We start from the raw sequence: 22,578 nt of genomic DNA, 5'->3' as shown, positions 1-22,578 counted from the left end.
GAATTAGGATAAACTACGTACTTTTTACTTGTACCGGCGGTACAAGTAACGAAAGTAAAAGTACTGCCATGTATGGTCACATGTCAGTTGAAAAGTTTCGTGTACAGTGAGTGAAAAAATTGTGATTTTGAAAGTGAGTACAGAAAAAAAAATGAAAATAGTATTTTTAAAAACCACATTTTTGTAGTGGAGAATAATAATTAAAAAAACAAAAATTTGAAAAACGAAAAACGTGGGGCTCACGAAATACATAACAGTACATATACGCATACATATACGCATTTTCTTAGTCATACCCATGCATAACCACATACAAATACACATATACATCGAAATACATATGCATATACACAAACATATTCCACATACACATACACATTCAAATGCAATTACAGATATACATAGACATATTCTCATGAGCACACATACTGTTACTGTTATGAATTTCATGCTCCCCACGTTTTTCGTTTTTCAAATTTTTGTTTTTTTATTTTTATTCTCCACTACAAAAACGTGGCTTGTAAAAATATTATTTTGATTTTATTTTATTTAAATTAGTCCAGTAGTTCTAGAGATAATCGGCCAAGTCAGAAAAATTCTCCTAATTTTTTACACCAGTGTGTATAATTTAAATCGATGATATAAAATAAATATTACTTTCGTTAAAGCTTTAAGAAGTATATTAAGGTTAAAATAAAATAAAATGTATATTTTTGTCGCTATAGCACTCACTATAAAATACACGCACTAATGTTAAAATAAAAACAAAAAATTTCTAGCCTTTTTATTGATATTTTAATTACGCATTTAATAGTTTGCGCTATAACGAATCGTCGTTATATCGGAGTTTTACAGTTATTTTACATCGAGTTTTATAATGCGTCTAATAATTTGGCCAGAGACTGTAGAAGAGTGTGAACTAATACTTGGAATTGAATAAAAAATCATTTTCTAGATATTTTAATTGTGTATTTGATAGTAAGCACTATAACGATATAACGAATTGTCGTTATATCGGAGTTTTAGAGTTATTTTACATCGAATCTTATGATGCGTCTAATAATTTGGCCAGAGACTGTAGAAGAGTGTGAACTAATATTTGGAATTGAATAAAAAAGCATTTTCCAGATATTTTAATTGTGTATTTGATAGCTATAACGATATGACGAATTGTCGTTGTATCGGAGTTTTACAGTTCATATTTAATTATAATAGTACTCTTGTGTGTCGATTCTTTTTGGTCGAAGAGAATGAATGGGTTGATTATGAAAAACCGGAGCCGCCGTCGAGACTGAAGAAATTTATTGAAAATTCCTGGTTGGTGTGAAGAGGAGTGAGAGATAGGGAGAGTTTGTCCTCATAAATATTTTTCTTGATTGTGTCAGGAATGGGTCAAGGACAGACGATGGAAAAAGGGGAAGAATTCCAGAATCCTTTCCTTTTTTTTTTCTTCCTTCTTCTCTCTCCTCTATTCTAATTCTAAAAAGCCAGAAGAAGTTTTGACACGCAGAATAAAAAAACCTAGCACAGAAATGTAAGGGTATGATTTTTTAAAAATTTTGAATCGATTGAGCTGTGAAATTGTTTCTGTATCGTTAACCCAGTTTGGAAAACAATGAAACGAAAAACAACGAAATTTATATTCATTTATAAAAAAGAAAGTTTTGCATTGTTTTGAAGTAAAACTATTAAAATACAGTAGCTAAACGGGATCACTTTGAGAAACAGTGAATTTCGTAACATTAACCGATTGTTAACAATAAACAAAATTAGGGATCGGGATAGCATGTCCAAAAGGTCGTAGGTTCAATCCCCGCCGGTCGAAGACTCCCCGTGAGGTAAATCGTGACTGATGCACGTTAAATCTGACAAGGTCACAAAGTCCTCCAAGTTCCCACAACAAATCGATATCTCTGGATCTGATCGAGGAGTTCCCTCGTCTTCTAGATATGGATCAAAATGACAAGGCTATGGAGTTGAACATTGGTAGTCGTAAACCCTGAATTGGGTCGGTTGTTCAACGGTGGTTATAAAATAAAAAAATCGAGCGAAATTAGATAAATTCATAGAATCTGAAAATGAAATAAAAATCTTAAAACAGAAATATTAGATAACTAAAAAAAATCATCAATGGAACTCCCAATTCTGGGTTTACGACAACGAATGTTGAACTCCGTAGCCTTCTAATTTTGAACCCAATCCAGAAAACAGGGGAACTTCTGGATCAAGCATTGGGAGAAATTTGCTTTCATGGAGAATTTTTTGATGAAACTAACTCGAATTTGTGTTAGATGGAGAGGAAAACCACGAAAACTTCCTGCGGTAAGTCAGAGAGCAAGGAGACTGTAACCCATGATCCGTCTACCCCTGAGGATATTTTACGTCAGCACTGTGGTTGGTGCAAGCCGGATGCGGAATTCGTATCGACTGGGATTCGAACCAGGTTCGCCTCATTGGAAGGCGAACACTCTATCCCCTGATTCATCGCGTCTCTATAATATGTATTAATTGAAATAAAAAATAAAAAAATAACCGATCTCTAAAAAAACAGTGTTTTTAGAGAAAACATAAATATTCGTTTTTGAATATTATTATTCGCCTTATTGTTATTGATACCAATGCGTATAAAATGGTTAAAAAATATTTTTCCAGTGGTAGCAAAGATAAGGTATTAATATTTTAATGAATTAGAATTAAAAGAACTTTTTTCCCACTACTACTTATAAATATTTTAAGCAGTAAATTAAAGGTCAGATAGAGAAATGGTCATGCTCCAAAATCCTTATAAAGATTTTCTATTTGTTTCTAAAATTTCGGCCACTGAGAAATTAATTTGGCACATGAAGGGTTATGCAATAAGTAACAAATATATCATAGGTAAAATATTATATTGATATATTTGGTGATTATTAAAACTGCACCAATACCACCGACACTGTAGAAATAAGTATTTTACGGCCCCCTGAATGGAATATATATGAGATGAGAGAAAATTACTTTATAATTAGAGATATCACGCCAAGTGTTGATAAATACAGTTCATCTCTATTTTGATGGAATAAACTAAAAAAAACTTGTTGAGGTTAATATGATAACGCAAATCCATCGGGGAGGACAACAAATAACAATAAATAGAATTATAATATTCAAAAAGCTTAGTGGAAAAACCAGGTAAGTGACGTTTTCAGAAAGGCTGTAATCAGAATACGAAAAAAAGTGGTATCCGAACAATTTTGTTACCAATTTATTAGAAGGCGGGACTAATAATTCATTGTTTTATTTTATTTACCATTGCCTAATTTGAAAATAAAAATCATGCAAGCTCTAAAAACTAATGTGGATAAGTTATGCTAAAGTTAAAGGGAAAGCAAAAGCAATTCTGTTACATTTAACATACCAATATTGAGGCAACCACTGTATGTTATTTTCACTCATTCATAAATACCTGTAAAAATGACACTTACCTGGTTCTTTCACTAAGCTGTTCATTTGGCATTTGACTTTCAGGTTTGTACATAATCTCATAGTATTGATTAATTGATTTTTCTGTTATTATTCTACATGGTCGATATTGAACTGTCTGAAATCTTAAAATTTTCATTGTAAAATCAAAAGCGGAGAAAAATAGTATTGCTGTGCATTAAAAATACCAACTTAATTATAGATAGTATTATTATAATTTTATTTCTGATATGATGTTCTACGAAATGAAATTCTCAGTTATATTACAAGCTTTTATTTTTCTTAAAATATATTTTATTTCCTGAAATAACCTTAATGAATCAAAAGAGTTTATCAACAGCCTATGAATACTAATCAAAAATATAATAATAGCGGAAAATAATATTAAGAAGGTATAATAAATAAATTTTAATAATTGCTCTTAAATAGCAAAAAAATTAGATTGCCCAAGGAAGTCATTTTGACTGTTTTTTTAATATCAATTAGAAAAACAATTATGTATACGTTACCGGCAAAGTATGAAACGCCGGTATTGTATAGAATGCCTAGGCATTGCATAGAATGCCGTATGTTTTTAGGCAAAGTATGAAGTGGGAGAATTATTACATACTTGCATAGAATGCCTAGGCATTCTATAGAATGCCAAATGCTATTTAGGCAAAGTATGAAATAAACGTCCTGATGAGGTTATTATGTAAATGATGTGCATTTTACTGTGAATGACCGAAATCGTTGGTTGTTGACTTTCACCTTTGAATGTTGACAATCAAATTAGTCGCTTTGGTGAATGTCCGAAATATTTATTACATCCGATTTTATATTAATTTATTCGTGGATATAATTACATTTATTTGATATTTTAATACTTACTGACGATAGATTAGAGGAAACATCAGTGTTTGGAGTATAGGGCAAATGTATACCGGGCAATGGCACTTGACTTTAAAAAAACATCAGTGTAGGGTATACCGGGCAAATATATGCCGGGCAATGGCACTTTACCTTCAAAAAACATCAGTGTAGAGTATACCGGGCAAATGTGTACCCGACAGTGGCACTTGACATTTAAAAAAACATCAGTGTTGGATATACTGGGCAAATGTATACCGGGCAATGGCACTTAACTAGACCCAGTATGACTAGACCTTTGGTAAATGTCCGAAATATATACCAGGTCTAGTGCCACAGCCCGGTATACATTTGCCCGGTATACCCTACACTGATGTTTTTTAAGGTCAAGTGCCATTGCCCGGCATACATTTGCCCAGTATACCCTACACTGATGTTATTTTAAGGTCAAGTGCCATTGCCCGGTATATATTTGCCCGTTACTCCAAAAACTGATGTTTCGTTTAATCTATCGTCAGTAAGTATTAAAATATCGAATAAATGTAATTATATCCACGAATAAATTAATATCATACCGGATGACGTTTTGAATTTGTCATTTTTGAATAACATTTTGACGAATCGGAGATGTATTTTATACTTTGCCGTTTTCTCATTTGGCATTCTATAGAATGCCTGGGCAATGTGTGAAATATAAATCGTTTCATACTTTGCTGACTAATTTTAGGCATTCTATACAATGCCGGATTTCATACATGCCGGATAACATATTTAACGACACAATTTCTTAGAATTTTGTGACTTTTTGTTAAACATATATTTTTTTTATTGTTAATATTTACTAATAACTTGTTATATAACTGTAAATAATATAAAAAACGTTAAAAATTAATTTCAGGCAAATTTCTTTACACATTAGTTATTTTTTCACAATCCAGTAATTTTGACTGCTTTTGGGCGATACGCTAAGTTTCAGTCGGTATGCTCAATATGCTAAGTTCTAGTGTTAACGATCCAATAATCACGTGATATTTCTGACCAATAAGAAAGCATTGAGTGATAAGAACGACAATTATCTTTATTATGACGGAGATAAATTACGCAGAAAGGATACGGAAGCAAATCTCTCCGAGATTGCAAGAATCTGACTGAAAAAAGAAGAATTAAAAACATTCCAATTTCCTAGCGAACAAGGAAAGAAAACTAAGCCCTTTTTTTCTTCAAATTTTAGAATTTTACAATTTTTAGAATTTTACAAATTTTTTTTTGTTAAATGGACATATAATGAACATAATGACCTCAATAATTGTGAAATAACAAAAAAAAATAGTGATTTCTAGGCAATGGTATTGCTGTTTCATAGTCACAAATTTTGAAACGAAAATTATTAGAATTTTCACGAAATCATGGACATCATAATTTTCGATCGTCAAATCGATTTCCACTTCGACAGAAATATTTTATGAAATGAGCTTAAAGAGTTACAATGAGATTAGAAAATGTCTTTCGTAAGAGTTTATTCCAAGAATCGATCAGAAGGTGGAAGGAATTAAAAAAAAAAAAAAAGATGGAATATTCGTTGAAGTCAAGGAATACAATTAGTACGATTTATATTATTATCATCATATTCACTGTAATTGAAAATAGATAAGTTTTTCATGAATTTCAGAATTAATAATCTCTATTTTAAGCAATCAATTTATTTATGTATTGTTTTCCATAAATAAAAAAATCTTGTATTCAATGAAATAAAGGAATACAATTAGTGCGATTTATATTATTATCATCATATTCATAAGACTGTAATTGAAAATAGATTAGTTTTTCATGAATTTTAGAATTAATAATCTCTACTTTAAATAATCAATTTAGTTATGTACTGTTTTCTATAAATAAAAAAATCTTATATTCAATGAAATAAAGGAATACAATTAGTACGATTTATATTATTATCATCATATTCATAAGACGGTAATTGAAAATAGATTAGTTTTTCATGAATTTTAGAATTAATAATGTCTGTTTTAAACAATCAATTTATTTATGTATTGTTTTCTATAAATATAGAAATCGTATATTCATGGAAGTCAAGGAATACAATTAGTACGATATATATTATTATCATCGTATTTATAACATTGTAATTGAAAAGAAATAAGTTTTTGATAAATTTTAAAAAAATAATCACTATTTTTAACAATTAATTTATTATTGTTTTTTATACATAAATTTAAAAAATCGAATATTTATTGAAGTAAAATGAATACAATATGTACGATTTATATTATTATCATCGTATTTATAACACTGTATTTGTAAAGACGTACGTTTTTCATAAATTTAAAAATAAACCAATCACTATTTTAAACAATCAATTTATTTATGTATTGTTATTTATACATAAATAAAAAAATCTAATATTCGTTGAAGTCAAGGAACACAATTAGTACGATTTATATTATTATCATCGTGTTTATAACATTGTAATTGAAGGGACATGAATTTTTCATACATTTTAGAAATGCAACAATCACTATTTTAAACAATCAATTTATTTATGAATTGTTTTCTATATTAAAATAATCGAATATTCAATGAACTAAGGGAATACAATTAAGAAGATTTATGTTGTTATTATGGTATTTATAACACTGTAATTGTAAAAGCATAAGTTTTTCATAAATTTCAAAATAAGCAATCACTATTTAAAGCAATTAATTTAATTATGTATTGTTTTTTTATACATAAATAAAAAAATCGAGTGTTCATTGAAGTAAAGGAATACAATTAGCACGATTATTATCATCGTATTATAAGATTGTAATTGAAAATACATAAGTTTTCATAAATTTTAGAATAAATAATCACTATTTCCAGTATTGTGTTTTATTTTTCATGAAAATAAAATGGACATTTTAATTCTTAGTCACAGTTTTTCCTCCTCAGGAAACATGTTTTTTATTCAACTTGTGTTATATCAATTACATAATAGGATTTCAAAAACAATAAAAAAAAAAGCACACAGCGTGAGTTTATAAATAACAATAATAATAAAAAGTAGTAGTTCAGTCAAAGAAGCAAATTTGCCCGGAAGACGAATTTTCAACCGGAAATCACTTAAAATAATCAATAATCGCATAATAAAATTTTTATCTCCCGGTAACGAAGCATTCAGTAGATTCTATTCGATTTTCGTTATTTTTAAACGTTTTCAGGCTTTTATCTATTACATTTTAAACATTTTTGGAAATTTTCAGGTTGTTTACCTATTTGGTTCGTGTCATTTTTGAAAACTTTCAAGCTTTTATTTTTTTTTCTTTAATTCTCATAATTTTTTTTTTTAAATAAATTTTCAGACTTTTATCTTTTTGACTGCTGTTTTATTTTGCAGAGAAAAGGAGTTTCACAGTGTAAAAACGATAATGGCATTAAAAGTTATTCCAAAAATAAAATCCCACATGTGACTGAGAAACTATATTTTTATCTCACTCTTAATTTTCACTTTATAACCGTCATTAAACAGCCGGCCCAATTTTGGGTTTACGACTACTAATGTTCAATTCCATAGTCTTGTGATTTTGAACCCAATACAGAAGACAAGAGAACTCTTGAATCAAGTATTAGAGGAAATTTGCCTTCGTGGAGGACTTTTTGATTGAACTAACCCTCATTTGCGTTAGATGGAGAGGAAAACCACGAAAACCTCCCATTGAATCGTCTACCTCTGGAGATACTTTACATCAGGACTGTGAGAGGTGCAAGCCGGATTCGGAGTTCGTATTGACCATCCATCGCTGCGATTCGAACCTGGTTAACCTCATTGGAAGGCGACCGCTCTATCCCCTGAGCCATCACGACTCGTTGCGACTCTTAATTGGCAAAATATAAAGGAAAATTGCTTAAAAGATTATATCAATAATTTGAAAAAATCAATCTTAAATCTAATTTCACGCTCTGCCAAATCATTTAAAATAGTCTGTCATATCAGATTGAGTTTTCCCCCTTGCTCTGAATAGAGAAGCAAATGATGCAGTTGAATTGCCACTAAATACGTGCATTAAATGGCGGTATCAACAGATGCATTTAATACTATATTAGTCGATTCACTGCCTATACGCGAGATCTATTCGTGTTCTGGCAAATGCCGAGAATTTTAAGTAAAGTTAAAATTCCTTTATTTCGACAATTCACAATCTACAGATGAAAATTTCGCTGCAGGTAAATGTACATATTTAATGTTTAAATAGCAGTAAAAAGTCCAAAAAATGAAATTGATCTATCCTTTTGAAAAATTATTTTGATTTAAAATACAGATTTTGTTCACCTACAGACTGAATGATGTGTAAGGCAGAAATTTCTATGAATGTTTAAACAACAAGAAGAAAATGAACTGAAATATTCTATGTTAATTTTTATTAGTAATTTTATCAGTATAATTATTTCCTCTTGTAGGGTACACTAGTACCCGTTAATATTATAATACGTGGCCCGTTAATGCTATAATACCCGTTATAATAATACGTGGTCCAGTTTAAATATTGTCGCTGCTTTATAAAAATAAGGTGTGAAAATTATAAGTATAATTTTCGCTTTCTTGCATAGAAATAAATGTCTTTTATGATTTGAGATATTTTTTTTCTTTTAATACCATACAAAAGCTAAATAAATGGCTAAAAGTAATCAATTTTGAAATCAAATAATGACTTAAACGAATAATAGGAATACCATTTTCTTATTTTTTTAAAGTATTTAATTTTTCTATCAAATGAACAGTTTATTAAAATACAGAAACAAAGAAAATAAAAATATTGAAAGTTTTACAAAATATATTACTCAGCGATTTTGTTTTTAATTGTAACAATTTTAAAAATGTCTCCGCGCTTTTTGGATACATTTTGTAAAATTGTATCCAAAGATCTGAGTTTGTCCATTCAACGGAACTGTCACGTAAAAACCCGAAAATACTTAGATTTTTTTTTATTTTAAAACAATATTGTTATCTACGTATTGAAGTTTAGTAATAATTATCAATGTGTCCCGTAGCCATTAAGCCATACAAACCACTAAAAGTATTAAAATTATTTCCATCACCGTAGAGCGATAAAACTCATCAAAATGCTCCATTACGTGCTGTACTACTCCCTTGCTCACCTCTGCAGCAATACTTTGAATATTGTACATATATATAGACATACATATGCTATATGTTTGCTCAAAAAAGGCAAGCTACTTCACCAGTAATACCATTTATGTCTAAAATTTCTACTGCCATTTTAGAAAAGATCAGAAATAAATCTAAATACAGTCGGACTTCTATTTAACGAACTTCTATTTTGCGATCTTTTTTCGAGGAACCAAGAACATTTTGGTAATTTCTTCGTAAAATAAGTTCCAAATAGCGAAGTGAATTTTCTATTTAACGAACTTTTCTTTGAGTTCTACTTTCCCTATTTCCCAAAATATTTCAGAACATTTCAAACTTGTTAATGCATTTTATGGGGGAAATGACCTTGAATTGATTTTCGCAGCCACTTAACTTTTAGAGAAAGCAGTAAAATCACTTTCCCTTTTTGTTCGCATTTCATACAGGAAATGTAGCTTTTATTAGCTGAAAATGTATGTAGCTGAAATGTAATGTAAGTATATTCATAAAATAAATAGCAGATAACAATTTACAATTGCTATTTTAATTATGTCTAGTGTTTATGAATTTAAAACCTGGTTTGTATTGTTTAAGTATTTGAAATGGTGATTGTCGATTTAACGCAATTTCCATACAGTTAACTTTTTATTGGTATTTAGTGACTTCGTTAAATAGAGGTCTGACTGTAGTTGCTTCGTAAATAAGTTTTTATATCTATAAAAGTACGAAATTATTCTAAAGAAATACTAAACGTATCGACTTTATTCTCCATCGCGTTTCGAGTTCTCTGTTGAATTTCTCTGTTCTCTTTTGAAAGAAATTAATTTCTTCTCAAACTCTTTTTGTTTTTCAATAACAGAAAACATCTTTTTTTTTGAAAAAATAAGTAAATAATACCTATTCTTTTTATCAACTAATTTAGAATATGAAAAAATTGAAATGGTACTTTTTTTAATGTAACCAATTACACAACGTAGGTGATGCATTTTATCTCAATACAAACATAATATTCTCTCACCTTTTGATAAAAGATATTATATCAAAATATTATTATGAAAATGTAAAATTTTAAACTTAAGTTCATAAATACTTTTTTAATTCAACAGGTGTTTTAATGCACCAACCGCTTCGGGTGACTTTTTCATTTAGAACTTTATGGACAATCTCTGAATCCTTTCCAGTAGGCCGCTCCTTTTCGTTCGAATTGTGTGTTCGAACTGTACAATACGTTGCACAAAACGGAGTAATTCTCTGTCATTTTGGGTTTACGACTATGAATGTTCAACTCCGTATTCTTGCAATTTTGAATCCAATACAGAAGACAAGGGATCAAATATTGGGAGAAATTTGCTTTCATGTAGGGCTTTTTGATGAAACTAATTGAATTTGCCTTAGATGGAGAGGAAAACCACGAAAACCTCCCAGTGTTAGCCTGGGGGCAAGGAAACTCTAACCTATAATTCGTTTACCACTCAGTATATTTTGCGTCAGCACTGTGGTCTGTGACAGCCGGGTGCGAAATTCGTCTCGATCAGACATCGCTGGGATTCGATCTCGGATTTTAAACGCGTAAATGTAAATTACACAACCCACTGACAAAAAAGCGCGTGTCAGATTGACATTTTCAATGCAGGATCGATACGAATTCCGCACCCTGCTCTCAGTGCCTATGTAAAATATCCTCAGTGGTTGACCGATCATCCCCTTGCCGTCAGCCTAACCGTGGATGGTTTTCGTGGGTTTTCTCTCCATCTAAAGCAAATGTGAGTTAGTTCCATCAAAAATTACTCCACGAAGGCAAATTTCTCCCAATACTAGATCCAGGAGTTCCCTTGTCTTCTGGATTGGGTTTGAAACTGCAGGGTTACGGAGTTGAGCGTTAGTAGTCGTAAACCAAACAATTGGGTCGTCTGTTCAACGACGGTTATAAAATAAAATTTGAAAAAAAAACTTGCATTACTAATACACATCGTAGTACTTTCTCCACAAACTGAATAATGAGTTCTCAAAACCCTCTCCATCAAGCTACAGAAAAACGATTTAAGTTCCATGTTATTATCTTGAAACTAGCCTATACTTCAAATACTTTCCAGTCAATCGAGTTTGAAATATTATTTGTACCTACAAAATTTTCATTTGTCCATTATCGCGATTAATGACTAGAGGTCGTCCCAGACGGGGCTCTTTAAGCTTAATAGAAACGCTTTAGATGTTAAAAACTGCAAGAGTTCTAATTAAACAGCTCTTGACTTTTCATGTAGTTAATTTAACATTAATAAATCCTTTTTAGGAAACAAATATTTGCTGGTATTATAGGCGTACTCGTAACTACGTACATTCAAGTACATTTTGTATCAACGGTCTACAATGTTTTTTTTTCATATTACAAATCAAACGAACACAATCGTTGTTGCCATTCCTAATTTACAATATAAATGTGCCTACATTCAACCATTCTGACATTTCAATTGGCCTCAATTGAACTAAACTTAAAGTACATTACAATAAAATTAACTAGATTAATAATATGAAATAATGATAAGGTAAGGTAAGTTTCTCACAGTTTATGAAATCACTATAGCAATACCCACATTTCGTTTGAGCCGTTGCTTTTTTTGGGTTCTTCACCAGAATCTTCGTTGAAATTATCATCATCCTCATTCTAGCTTCGCCAAGCTTTTAGTTGACTGACATGCGCTGTTGTGGAACACAGGCGGCTATCTCCAACCTTTAATTCAGAGATCGTATATGTATCACTAGGAAGTATTTATGTGATATTAACCACAGGTCCTTGATAGCATGATTGAGTTTTCGTCGATTCCCAGGCTCGCACTTGGTGACTACAATGATTTCTCCCTTGTCAAACGATACAGAACCAAATTTCTTTTTGCTTTAATTTTCTCTTACTCCTTTTCGATTTTTTTCTTCTCTCTCTCTCTTGTTTCGAGCTGTAGCTTCCCTGGATCATTCCATACTTCACCCTCTTCATCAGCAAACAGCTTCATAATTTCATCATTAAATCTTGTTATATATCCATGAGGAATTTTAGAAGTTGTTTTTCCAAGAGTTTTTTTCGCAAATTTCTTTCTACTTCCTTAATCCTTCTGCCCAATGCTTTTGATCGTTTTTTTTTTCGATCGACATGACAATAGTAGACAACGTTCTGTTTTATCTCTTAACCATTCCATTTTCTTGAGAATGGGATGTTAGAATTCAATGTTCGCACGATGCCATTTTCATTGCAAAACCTCTGAAATTCACGTAAAGTGAAACAGGAACCTCTATCGATACGAATCGATTCGGTATTCTTGAACGAAACTCTTAAATTATTTCAAAACTTTCTTAGACGGGATGTCATTCTTAGGTGTCTTTTGCAGGATAGAGAGGTACAAATCTTACCAATAATGACAAACGATTCCTTATGCAGCCTTTTGAAAGTGCAACTTCAATTATAATCATACTGTAGTATTATATGCGGCCTATGCGGTACACCCTGTGTTTAGGGAGCAGCACCGTTTGAAAATTTAGGAATAATTGCGTACCCTCAACTCGAGAGAAAGCAACTGAAATTGACCTGTTGTGTATAAACAAGACGGCAAGTTGCCGTTGCAGTTACTATGCTTTTTTTTCTTGTCACGCTAAATTCAATTTTCAGATCAGATTTAATTGAGTACCTGCAAGCAACGTCACACGTGGGAGTCGAACCTAATTGGCTGCTTAATCGCGTTTTCAGCAAAGGTCATGAAATAGCATCCCATCAGCATCGAGATTCACGCGTGACGTTCCTTGAAGGTTACGAATCCCATCCGCAACAAACGGGAACTGTGCTGTGAAAATCTAAGCAAATGTATAATACCTATTGTTTCAGGTTTCGGTATGACAACGCCCAAGACGGTGGCAGGTCGGGTGGTGGTCATCTTCTACGGATTCCTGGGATGCTCGGGAGCGATCCTCTTCTTCAATCTCTTTCTGGAGCGAATCATCACTTTTCTTGCTTACCTCCTCCGCCTTCTACACGAGAAAGATCTCAGGAAGAAAGGATCCCTGGACAGGAGGGATTCTACATCCTCCTTTGACTATAATCTAGACGAATGGAAGCCTTCAGTAAGTATTCCTCCTTTATCAAAGAGACCCAATGTACCCAAGTAGTACACCTATATGGCAAAAATATAATTCCAATACATTTTTTGATTACAGTAATCAATTACTAGCAATCATGATTACAAGATAACATAATTTTGATTACAACTGTGATTACCATAATCGATTACAGTAATCAATTGCATGTAACTGTGATTACAACTTGGATTACGCTTGTAATCGTGATTACAATAGTCGATTACTGTAATCGTGATTACAACTTTTGAAAAGTTTGATTACAGTTGTAATCATGATTACATGAAATCATATGTTTTGATTACTTGTAATCAGTTTGATTACTTGTCATCAATTGATTTCAGTAATTGGTTATGCAATCACGATTACAATTGTAATCAAAATTATGATTACAAGTAATTTATTACTGTGATAGAGTGCTGTGATCACGATTGCAGTTGTAATCATGATTACAAATAATTAATTACTGTAAATGGAAAATGAAATCGATTACATTTTTTCTCTACTCTGATGTAAACAAACATTATAATTACTTGTAATTACAATTACCTGTAATCGCGATTTCAAGCAATTGATTACATAGCAGTAATTATCTGTTATAAATTACAGTTGTAATCGTGTGATCGACGCCCAACTCTGCTATATGGTCTATCTCAGTGGGACTTCGATAGAAACGTCCCCCTGATCTATATGGGGCCCATGAAGATTACTCACTTCAATATCATGTGGAAAAACCATATGGGGATACCTGTAAATTTCGCGCATATAGAGCGATTATTGCCCTGACAAATATGTCGATATAAGACCCACCTGGCTCACAATATAACCATGTATTCTATCCAAACATACCCATATCGTTTACCCATACGGGCTCTTGAAAAATAAAGCCTATGTTTTATATGGGGAATACACAATTTACCAATATGAAGCTAATTGAGAAGACCATTACGAGACTCTGAATGGGGAAAAATTATTTCTCAATTTTTATATGGCCCACATGACTTACTCTAATGGGCCTATCTTTATCTTTAAAGAACAAATGTATCTTTAAAGAGCAAATGTATCTCTAAAGATAATCCGAAATGGGTTCTGAAAAAATGGGTCAATTTTTATACTAATTTCCACAATGTATTATAGTATTTTATAAAATTTATCACGTTAAATTGTAAAGCTGTCACTCTATCAAAATCAAAAATTAAGTAGAGAAAACATTTTTCCGATTTTAATTTGAATTGTAAGATTACTTAAATATCAAAATACATCGATAGTTTTTTTCTTTAATTTAATAACGCACATCTAAACATATACAGCGATAAATACCCTATTAATTTCCTCCAAATCTAATAATCTTATGGTATAATTCTGCTTCAAAAAGGTTTGCAAATAGTAAGAAGAAATTTGAAATTAGAAACAAAAGAAAATTTGAAATTAAAATACAAATTGAACAACTCTACTGCTAAAGTTTGTAATTGCAAACAAAATAATTTTAACCCCAAAGGTAATGGATTTAAAATTAATTGGTTTGCAATTACGAAGGTCCTTCTGTTGCTTTCTTGAAGAAAAAAAAATGCTAAAAATTTATTTAAATATGAAGTACCAACAGAATATCCTCGCTCGGGGTGAATGGAAAAAAAAGAAAGAAAGAAAAGAATCAATCAATCAGTACTGAGAAACGCAACGAAATCATGCACAAAATTGAAAGACATATATCTACACAGTTGAAGTACTAAGTGGAAGAACCAAGTAAGTGAGATTTTATGGGAATCAGTGAATCAGAGAAAATAACATAAATCGGGAGCATCTATAGTGGCACGTTTAATGTGACTGAATTGCTTTTGCCTTCATTTTAATTTTAACAAACTAACAAACATTAATTTTTAGTATGCTTGCATATCAAAATTATTTTTATTTCAAATTAGGCAGTGGTGAATAAAATAAGGTCACGAATTATTAGTTCCGCCTTCTAATAAATTGGTAATAAAACAGTTCGGGTACTACTTTTTCTATCTGGTCGTCGCTTATCTGGTTCTTTCACTCTTCAATTAATAAAGCTAAAATAATTTAAATTTTTTATTTATTACTATTTTTTAATTTATGTATGGAGAAGATGTGTTGACAGTACGCCAGTGCCAAAATTGGTTTGCAAAATTTCGATCCGGCAATTTTGGTGTCNATTCAATTAATAAAGCTAAAATAATTTAAATTTTTTATTTATTACTATTTGTCACCCTTTCTGATTTAAACTTTCTGACGTAGACCACGCGTGCTTCCACGTAATGTTGTTCATTGAATTTATCTTACATAGCGAATATAAAATAGTTAAATATTTGCAATAAACTATTTTATTTTACTAGATAGAAATAAGAGTACACAGTTCAACTTATGAAATAAGTTTAGATATCCTTAATTGTTTCGTACAACAATTAATATCGGGTTGTTCGGAAAGTAATTTCGTTTTTCCGAAGATTTAATTGTACTTTTTTCGAACTCAACTTCACACTTAAGCCGTATTATCATTATATGTTCTGAGAGCTGATATAGTAAGGCTTGTGTGTGAAAAAGTTCAATCAATTCTACGCTGTAGTTTTTGGTTGGTGCCCTTTTAAATATGGAGAGCAATAAGCAGCATTTTCGTCATATTTTACTTTTTTGCTATAGAAGAAGTAAAAATGCTGTTCATACCAGAAAGAAATTAACCGATGTGCATGGAGAAGATGTGTTGACAGTACGCCAGTGCCAAAATTGGTTTGCAAAATTTCGATCCGGCAATTTTGGTGTCAAAGATGCACCACGTTCTGGAAGGCCGGTGGAAGCTGATAAAGACATGATAAAAGCATTAGTTGATGCAAATCGGCGAGTAACAACACGTGAGATCGGTGAGAGGTTAAATTTATCGAAGTCAACTGTTTAGGACCTCTTGAAAAGTCTGGGTTTAACCTCAGAGCTCGATATGTGGGTTCCCCATGTTCTCACGGAGAAATTTGTGTCGTCGCTTTGACGTCTGCGATTCGCTTCTCAAACACCACGAAAATTATCCATTTTTTAGCGCATCATTACTGGGTTGTCTATAGCAATGTCAAAAGCAAGAAATCATGGAGCAAAAAAGATGAAACGGTTCAAAGCATTTCGAAAGCCAATATCCATCAAAAAAAGGTGATTCTGTCTGTTTGGTGGGATTTTAAAGGAATAATTTTTTTTAGCTTTTACCTGATAGTACAACAATTAATTCGGAAGTCTACTGTCGTCAGCAGGACAAACTGAATGATGCTCTTCAACAGAAAATATCAGAATTAATCTACAAAAAAGGTATAGTGTTCCACCAAGATAATGCGAGACCCCATAAAAGTTTGGTCACTCGCCACAAGCTTTAACAGCTTTAATGGATTACACTGCCACAGCCACCATATTCTCCAGATCTGGCACGTTCGGAATATTAATTGTTCCAGTCCCTGCAAAATTTTTTGAACTGTAAAACATTTACTTCAAATGAAGAGGTCAAAAATCACCTGAATCAGTTTTTTGCCAGCAAAGTCCAAATATTTTATGAGAGTGGAATCATGCTACTACCAGAAAGATGGCAAAAGGTATTGGACAAGAATGGCCAATATAAAATTTAATAAAATATCTATTCATTATACGAAAATTGTCTTTCCTTTTACCCCCAAAAAACGAAATTACTTTCCGAACAACCCAATATTTATATGAAGTAGCATCACATATTTCTCTACTTTACTCTGCTATTACATTTTTGTGCAGCTAGTAAAATCACAAGACATGATTTTATATACAAACATGGATGACTTAAAATGTTATCAAAAACAACTGTCACCACCATAAAATAAAAGTTTTAACTGTATTTGAAAGTAATATTTAACTTCTCTTATTAATATCGTTCCTTGTATTTATTATGTTTTGGCTTTTGATAATAATTCAAAATAAAAGGTTTTTACTTAAAAGCACAACATCTAATCTTTATTTGTACATTAAAAAGTAATCCCAATTTGTCATATTTTACCATACAACTGTTTAATTACCATCTTATAACATTTACTTGTATATTAAAGTTTTTGAAAAACCGTGTTCAGTCAAAGTAAGTAATTAAAATATTCGAATATACATCAATCGAATAAAAAATGAAATTACATTTATCCTTATTCACCGGCTTTTAATAAAGTACAATCTCTTTTGGAGACAAGAAAAAAACTGAAATTGGGAAAAATAAATGCCTTTCACAAAAAGAGTAGCTTAATCAACAAAAAATAATATCTATACATCAGTTATATAGAAAATTTTAAGAAGAATTTATTAAGTTAGTTTTTATTATGCTTGAAAAATTAATTGACACCTTCAAAGCAGTCTTTGTCAGTAATATAAAAGATTCTCAAAAGGGCAACCCTTTTAAATTTATACTGGCTTCACATGAAAAATATGGAACCCGTAGAAGACTTCCCAGGTATGGGTTTTTCCATGCGTTAAAAAAGAAGCATACATTGTTTTTAATCACGTTTTGAATTTGTGTCAAAGTTTATTAGTTTAAGTTGAGCACAGAATTGGCAATATGGACTGAATCTGGGTTTCTGATGGGGATCACAACCCACGTGTGTATCATATGGGCCCACATGGATAATTATTAAATCAATTGAAAACTTACGAAAAATATTTAATTCCAAAATATTTTTGTTATTAAAGGCAACTACACCTTTAAGAAGAAAATTAATGAAATCTATAATTAAAAGAGGAAAAATGTTGTTACTACAGATAAAATTTGAGAGTGGACTAATCTTTGTGTGTGCATTGCAGGTCTACTGGGTGATGTTGTACCTCTTCTTGGCCACCATAATCATTGCAGTGTCCGCTTCCTTCGTGTACAGTCCCATGGAAGGTTGGTCCTACTTCGAGTGCCTCTATTTTTGCTTCGTCACTTTCTCCACGATAGGCTTCGGTGACCTGGTCACATCTCAAGAAGCTGACTATCCCCACCAGGTCCCCTACAGATTAGCCAACTTCGTGTTCGTCATCTGTGGCTGTTGCTGTATCTACAGTCTGTTCAATGTCACATCTATTGTAATCAAGCAGTTTCTGAACTGGCTCATGAAGAGTCTCGACTTCCAATGCATTCCGAGGAAACCACCCGGGCGACCTCAACTACTGGCAAGGGGAAGACGAAACGCCATCACGCCATACCATCTCAGAACTCAAGTAAGTCAGCATTTGTGAAAGACCTGTTTACACTGTCCAAGTTCTTGAATCCGAGCAATTGGATGATTCGTCGACACTTTCTCGAATGTCACTGATTGGTCGGATGAAAAACCTGCTCATGCGCATTGTTCATAATTATTCAAAATTATGAAATCATACTTACATGAATGCAAAATTACTAAATAAAATCAAATAAAAATACAATAACACAAACCTGCCCTAGCAGGTTAATTTATTTGGATTAAAATCTATGAAAACGGACAACAAAATGGCATAATCTAATGCCAGCTTTTTGACTTCACAAAACTTCAAAAGCTGATTGGATAAGGGATGGAAAACTTTCCGTGGATTTAATCCTTCTACCGTTGATTCGGCGGTTGGTAAAGTCACCAAACCCAAAGGTGACTCTTCTTCTAATCTTTACAGAGAACTTTTTACCTTATCTTTTTTTTTCTCCTGTTTATTGTAAAAGTGCTAATATCCTCGCTCGTATTGGTTTTTAAGACCTATTTAGATTTGTTATCAGAATTAAATTTCAATCTCTTAAAGATCCTATAAGTTTTGATATTCATTGGGAGCACTTACCACATACCTTATCATTGCAGCCTTGGCTACATGGAACAAACTAGGAGCGTCGTAAAATTTAAACTTATGGAACACTATAGATAAGTCTGTTATCAAAAATACAAGAATCATTCGTCAGTTGTTGCACATAGTTGAAATCTTGGGCATAAATTCAAGTTCGACATTGCCAAAATTATTTCCTATGCATTTAGATAAACTCATCTTGATGTTCTGGAATCTTGTTATATTCATATGAATGCTGATTCCCTAGTTAAGGACATTAGTTTCTCACCTCCTCTCCATAACACATGGGAATGCATTTCGCCCTGATTGGCCTCTCTCGACCACTGTGGCTTATCTTGTTTTTGTTTGTTTTTTACATCTTTTTTTCTTTCTATGCTACTGTGGGGTTTTTTAATTCTGTTTCTCATTTTCATTTTCCCATTTTTCGTTGGAAACTTACTTTTATATTTCAAGTCACTTTTGTTCATTCTCATTCACGTGAGGCAAGTCTTGAAAATGAGAAGCTGTTTCTGACTGCTTGATATATACTGACTGTTATTTCAAATTTACATATTTTTGAAGCGAATTTAATTTTAAATTAAGTAATAGTTATTGTATTGTATTTGATAATTTCAAAGGCCGTTCCTTACAAAATTTAAATACAGTCAGCTATTCTAAGAAGGTTAATGCCTGATATTAATACAATCCAGATTGTAGAGAACTAATAATTTAACTGAATAATAAATATTAAGAATACTGTTCTTTTTTCCTTCTAAAACACTTTACAGATACATAGTAGAAACAACGCGCTTTACAAACTTAAAAGAACAGTTAAGTTAAATTCCTAAATATAATTTCTCTCATTCGCTTATTGGCAAGGCAACCAGAACATGTTATGTAACGTAAATGATTCGTTTGTTTTTTTAGGTTGATAGCTCCCCCTGGTTCGCAAAAGCTGTGATTTTTAAACTGCTTAAATTTGAGTAATGAGCAAATCTGTATATTTCCCCTGCTGAATAATTTTTTTTCTTTTTTTTTTTGATATTAGGGAGATTTCGTAAATTTACGTTACCTTCCATACGCCCCAATACGCAAGATTTCAAGTAATTACTCATGCGCAATTCTAGTACGCATGCGTCAGTTTTGGTGAAATGCGCATGCTCCTGTGAAAACATGCCAAACTTACGTAAGAATAATAGATTTTGCAAAAATCCGTAAGTTAAATAAGTTAACGTAATATTACCACAAAATCAAAACAAGCATTTACAATAGATGTAGGAGGCTATTTCTTTAAGCTGAGGCATACGATTCAAGATGTTTTGCTTTACATAAAACTGCGGATCTCTTAGCAGTAAAATTTGGTAAGTTATAAATTTTGATGATTTATGCGATAAAGAATGCAGCTTATTATTTTTTATAATATTTACAAAAATTATTGAACTTCTATTGATTATTTAACTTATTTTAACTAAATTCTGTAGTTAAAACGAATATAATTTATAATTTTGATTTTTAATTTCGAAACAGCGAAAATATGTCTAGTATCTTATGGAACTAGTGCAATTAGACAACCATAATGATAAACAAAAATCCGAAAAAAAAATTTATAACAATAAATAAACCAATGGTTGTAAGATTATACGATTCATTTTTAAATTTCACCAATACATTTCTCCAAATTCGCATTCTATGTCCATGTTTTTAGTTCGAAGGTAGGCTTATACAAAAAAAACAACATTTAACAGCTAAAAACAGCGTGCTTGCAGCTTTTGCCTTAGTAGCGCAAATCTCGCCAACATAACGCAAAGATACATAGCATCTAAAATAAACGCGAGCATGCGCAGTTGTTTCAATCTTAAGTACGGGATGCGTACGGAAGCTGACGGGCGGAAACTCCCTTTTCATAATACTCCCTATATATGCAGTACCGGGTCATATTATTAGACCCACTATAGGATTCTATGCAGAATCTTAATTATCAGGGGATACTACAAAGCTTTATTGTTTTTACGCGGCTGAAACCGGTTTGTACTTGTTTATGTTCGTGTATCAATTGGTTAACATTGTACTGCAATACGTGAAAAATAAATACAAATAGGAAGTATATAAAGAATCTCCCGAATAAAAACCCATGACATTGTATGTTTGAACATAAAAGTATTGCATATGAACTATTGCAAAGCACGTCATTATTAATAAACTACAATGCGTCTAATAATTTGGTCTAATTATTATAATATATTAATTAGACCAAATATACCTGATATAATTAATATTCTATAATTATATAATATATCCTCTAATTTGTCCTATCGTCGATTTTATATTATATATCGTCTAATTTAACCCATTGACACACGAACTCAAATAAGTGCAAACCGGTTTCATTCGCGTAAAAACAATAAAGCTGATTAGTATCAACTGATAATTGAGATTTTACATAGAATCTTAGAGTGCGTCTAAATAATTTGATCAGTGACTGTAAGTGTGAAATCTACCTATTTATAATAACTACAGTATTTCTTCCTCTCTAACAGTGATGTTGTTTTTTGCAGGCCCGCAAAATGGGTACTAAAGACAAAGGTGAGGACAGTAGCGATGCTGATTCAACATACGACAGCGACGGTGAACGGCGCAATTCTGGCGAAATGATATCCATGGCGGACCTGTTGCGTGCCAACAAAGTTTCGTTGGCGGTCATGCAGAAGGAATTGCATGAGTCTGCCCAGAGGCATCAAGCTATCCTACTGCCTTCGAGGCTGGCAGCGCAAGAGAACAGTTTCAAGCCAGGAGCTGTTGGACCTTTGGCCATTGTCTCAAAAAAACTTGGGGACGATGACACGTAATCCAAAAAAAAATGTTGACAAATCTTTCCACAAAAGCCCAAAACTATGAGCTCTGTTAAGAGATGTTATTTTATATCTATTCAAATGCTGTTATGTTTATGAAATGAAGTATATTGGATCGATCCATAGAATGAACTAGCCGTCGACTAATTTGCATTTAATTAATTTTCTTGAAAACAACGATTAACCAGTTGAACTTTAACTATTCGAGCATCGATTAACCTGATTGCCATTTCAGAAAAATAAGCTCTTCAGTTGAAATAAGTGTCTTCCGTAACAAAAAAAAATTTTCCCCGCTTCTTTCTACCCGAACCAGCACTTTTTTTTGATCAACGCACAAGCGAGGAATAGTACACAATTGCACGAATGTGGTATATATATATATATATATATATA

The 22,578-nt window shown here is 31.9% G+C and overlaps 1 protein-coding gene across 1 annotated transcript in view; it reads left to right on the top strand.

Annotated features, from left to right (window-relative positions):
• LOC107454059 (potassium channel subfamily K member 13-like) overlaps positions 1–22,322 on the top strand; it is a 79,416-nt gene extending 57,094 nt beyond the window's left edge. Inside the window, exons 2-4 of the mRNA XM_016071111.3 lie at positions 13,323–13,558; positions 18,371–18,769; positions 21,892–22,322. Of these exons, the coding sequence (XP_015926597.1) occupies positions 13,323–13,558; positions 18,371–18,769; positions 21,892–22,182 (926 nt within the window). The 3' untranslated portion in view covers positions 22,183–22,322. The remainder of the gene's footprint in view (positions 1–13,322; positions 13,559–18,370; positions 18,770–21,891) is intronic.
• The last annotated feature ends 256 nt before the right edge of the window (positions 22,323–22,578 follow it).

This window comes from Parasteatoda tepidariorum, chromosome 4, assembly GCF_043381705.1.
Source record: "Parasteatoda tepidariorum isolate YZ-2023 chromosome 4, CAS_Ptep_4.0, whole genome shotgun sequence".
In the NCBI taxonomy this organism is placed as follows: domain Eukaryota; kingdom Metazoa; phylum Arthropoda; class Arachnida; order Araneae; family Theridiidae; genus Parasteatoda; species Parasteatoda tepidariorum.
This window is presented reverse-complemented; position numbering and strand designations above follow the sequence as displayed.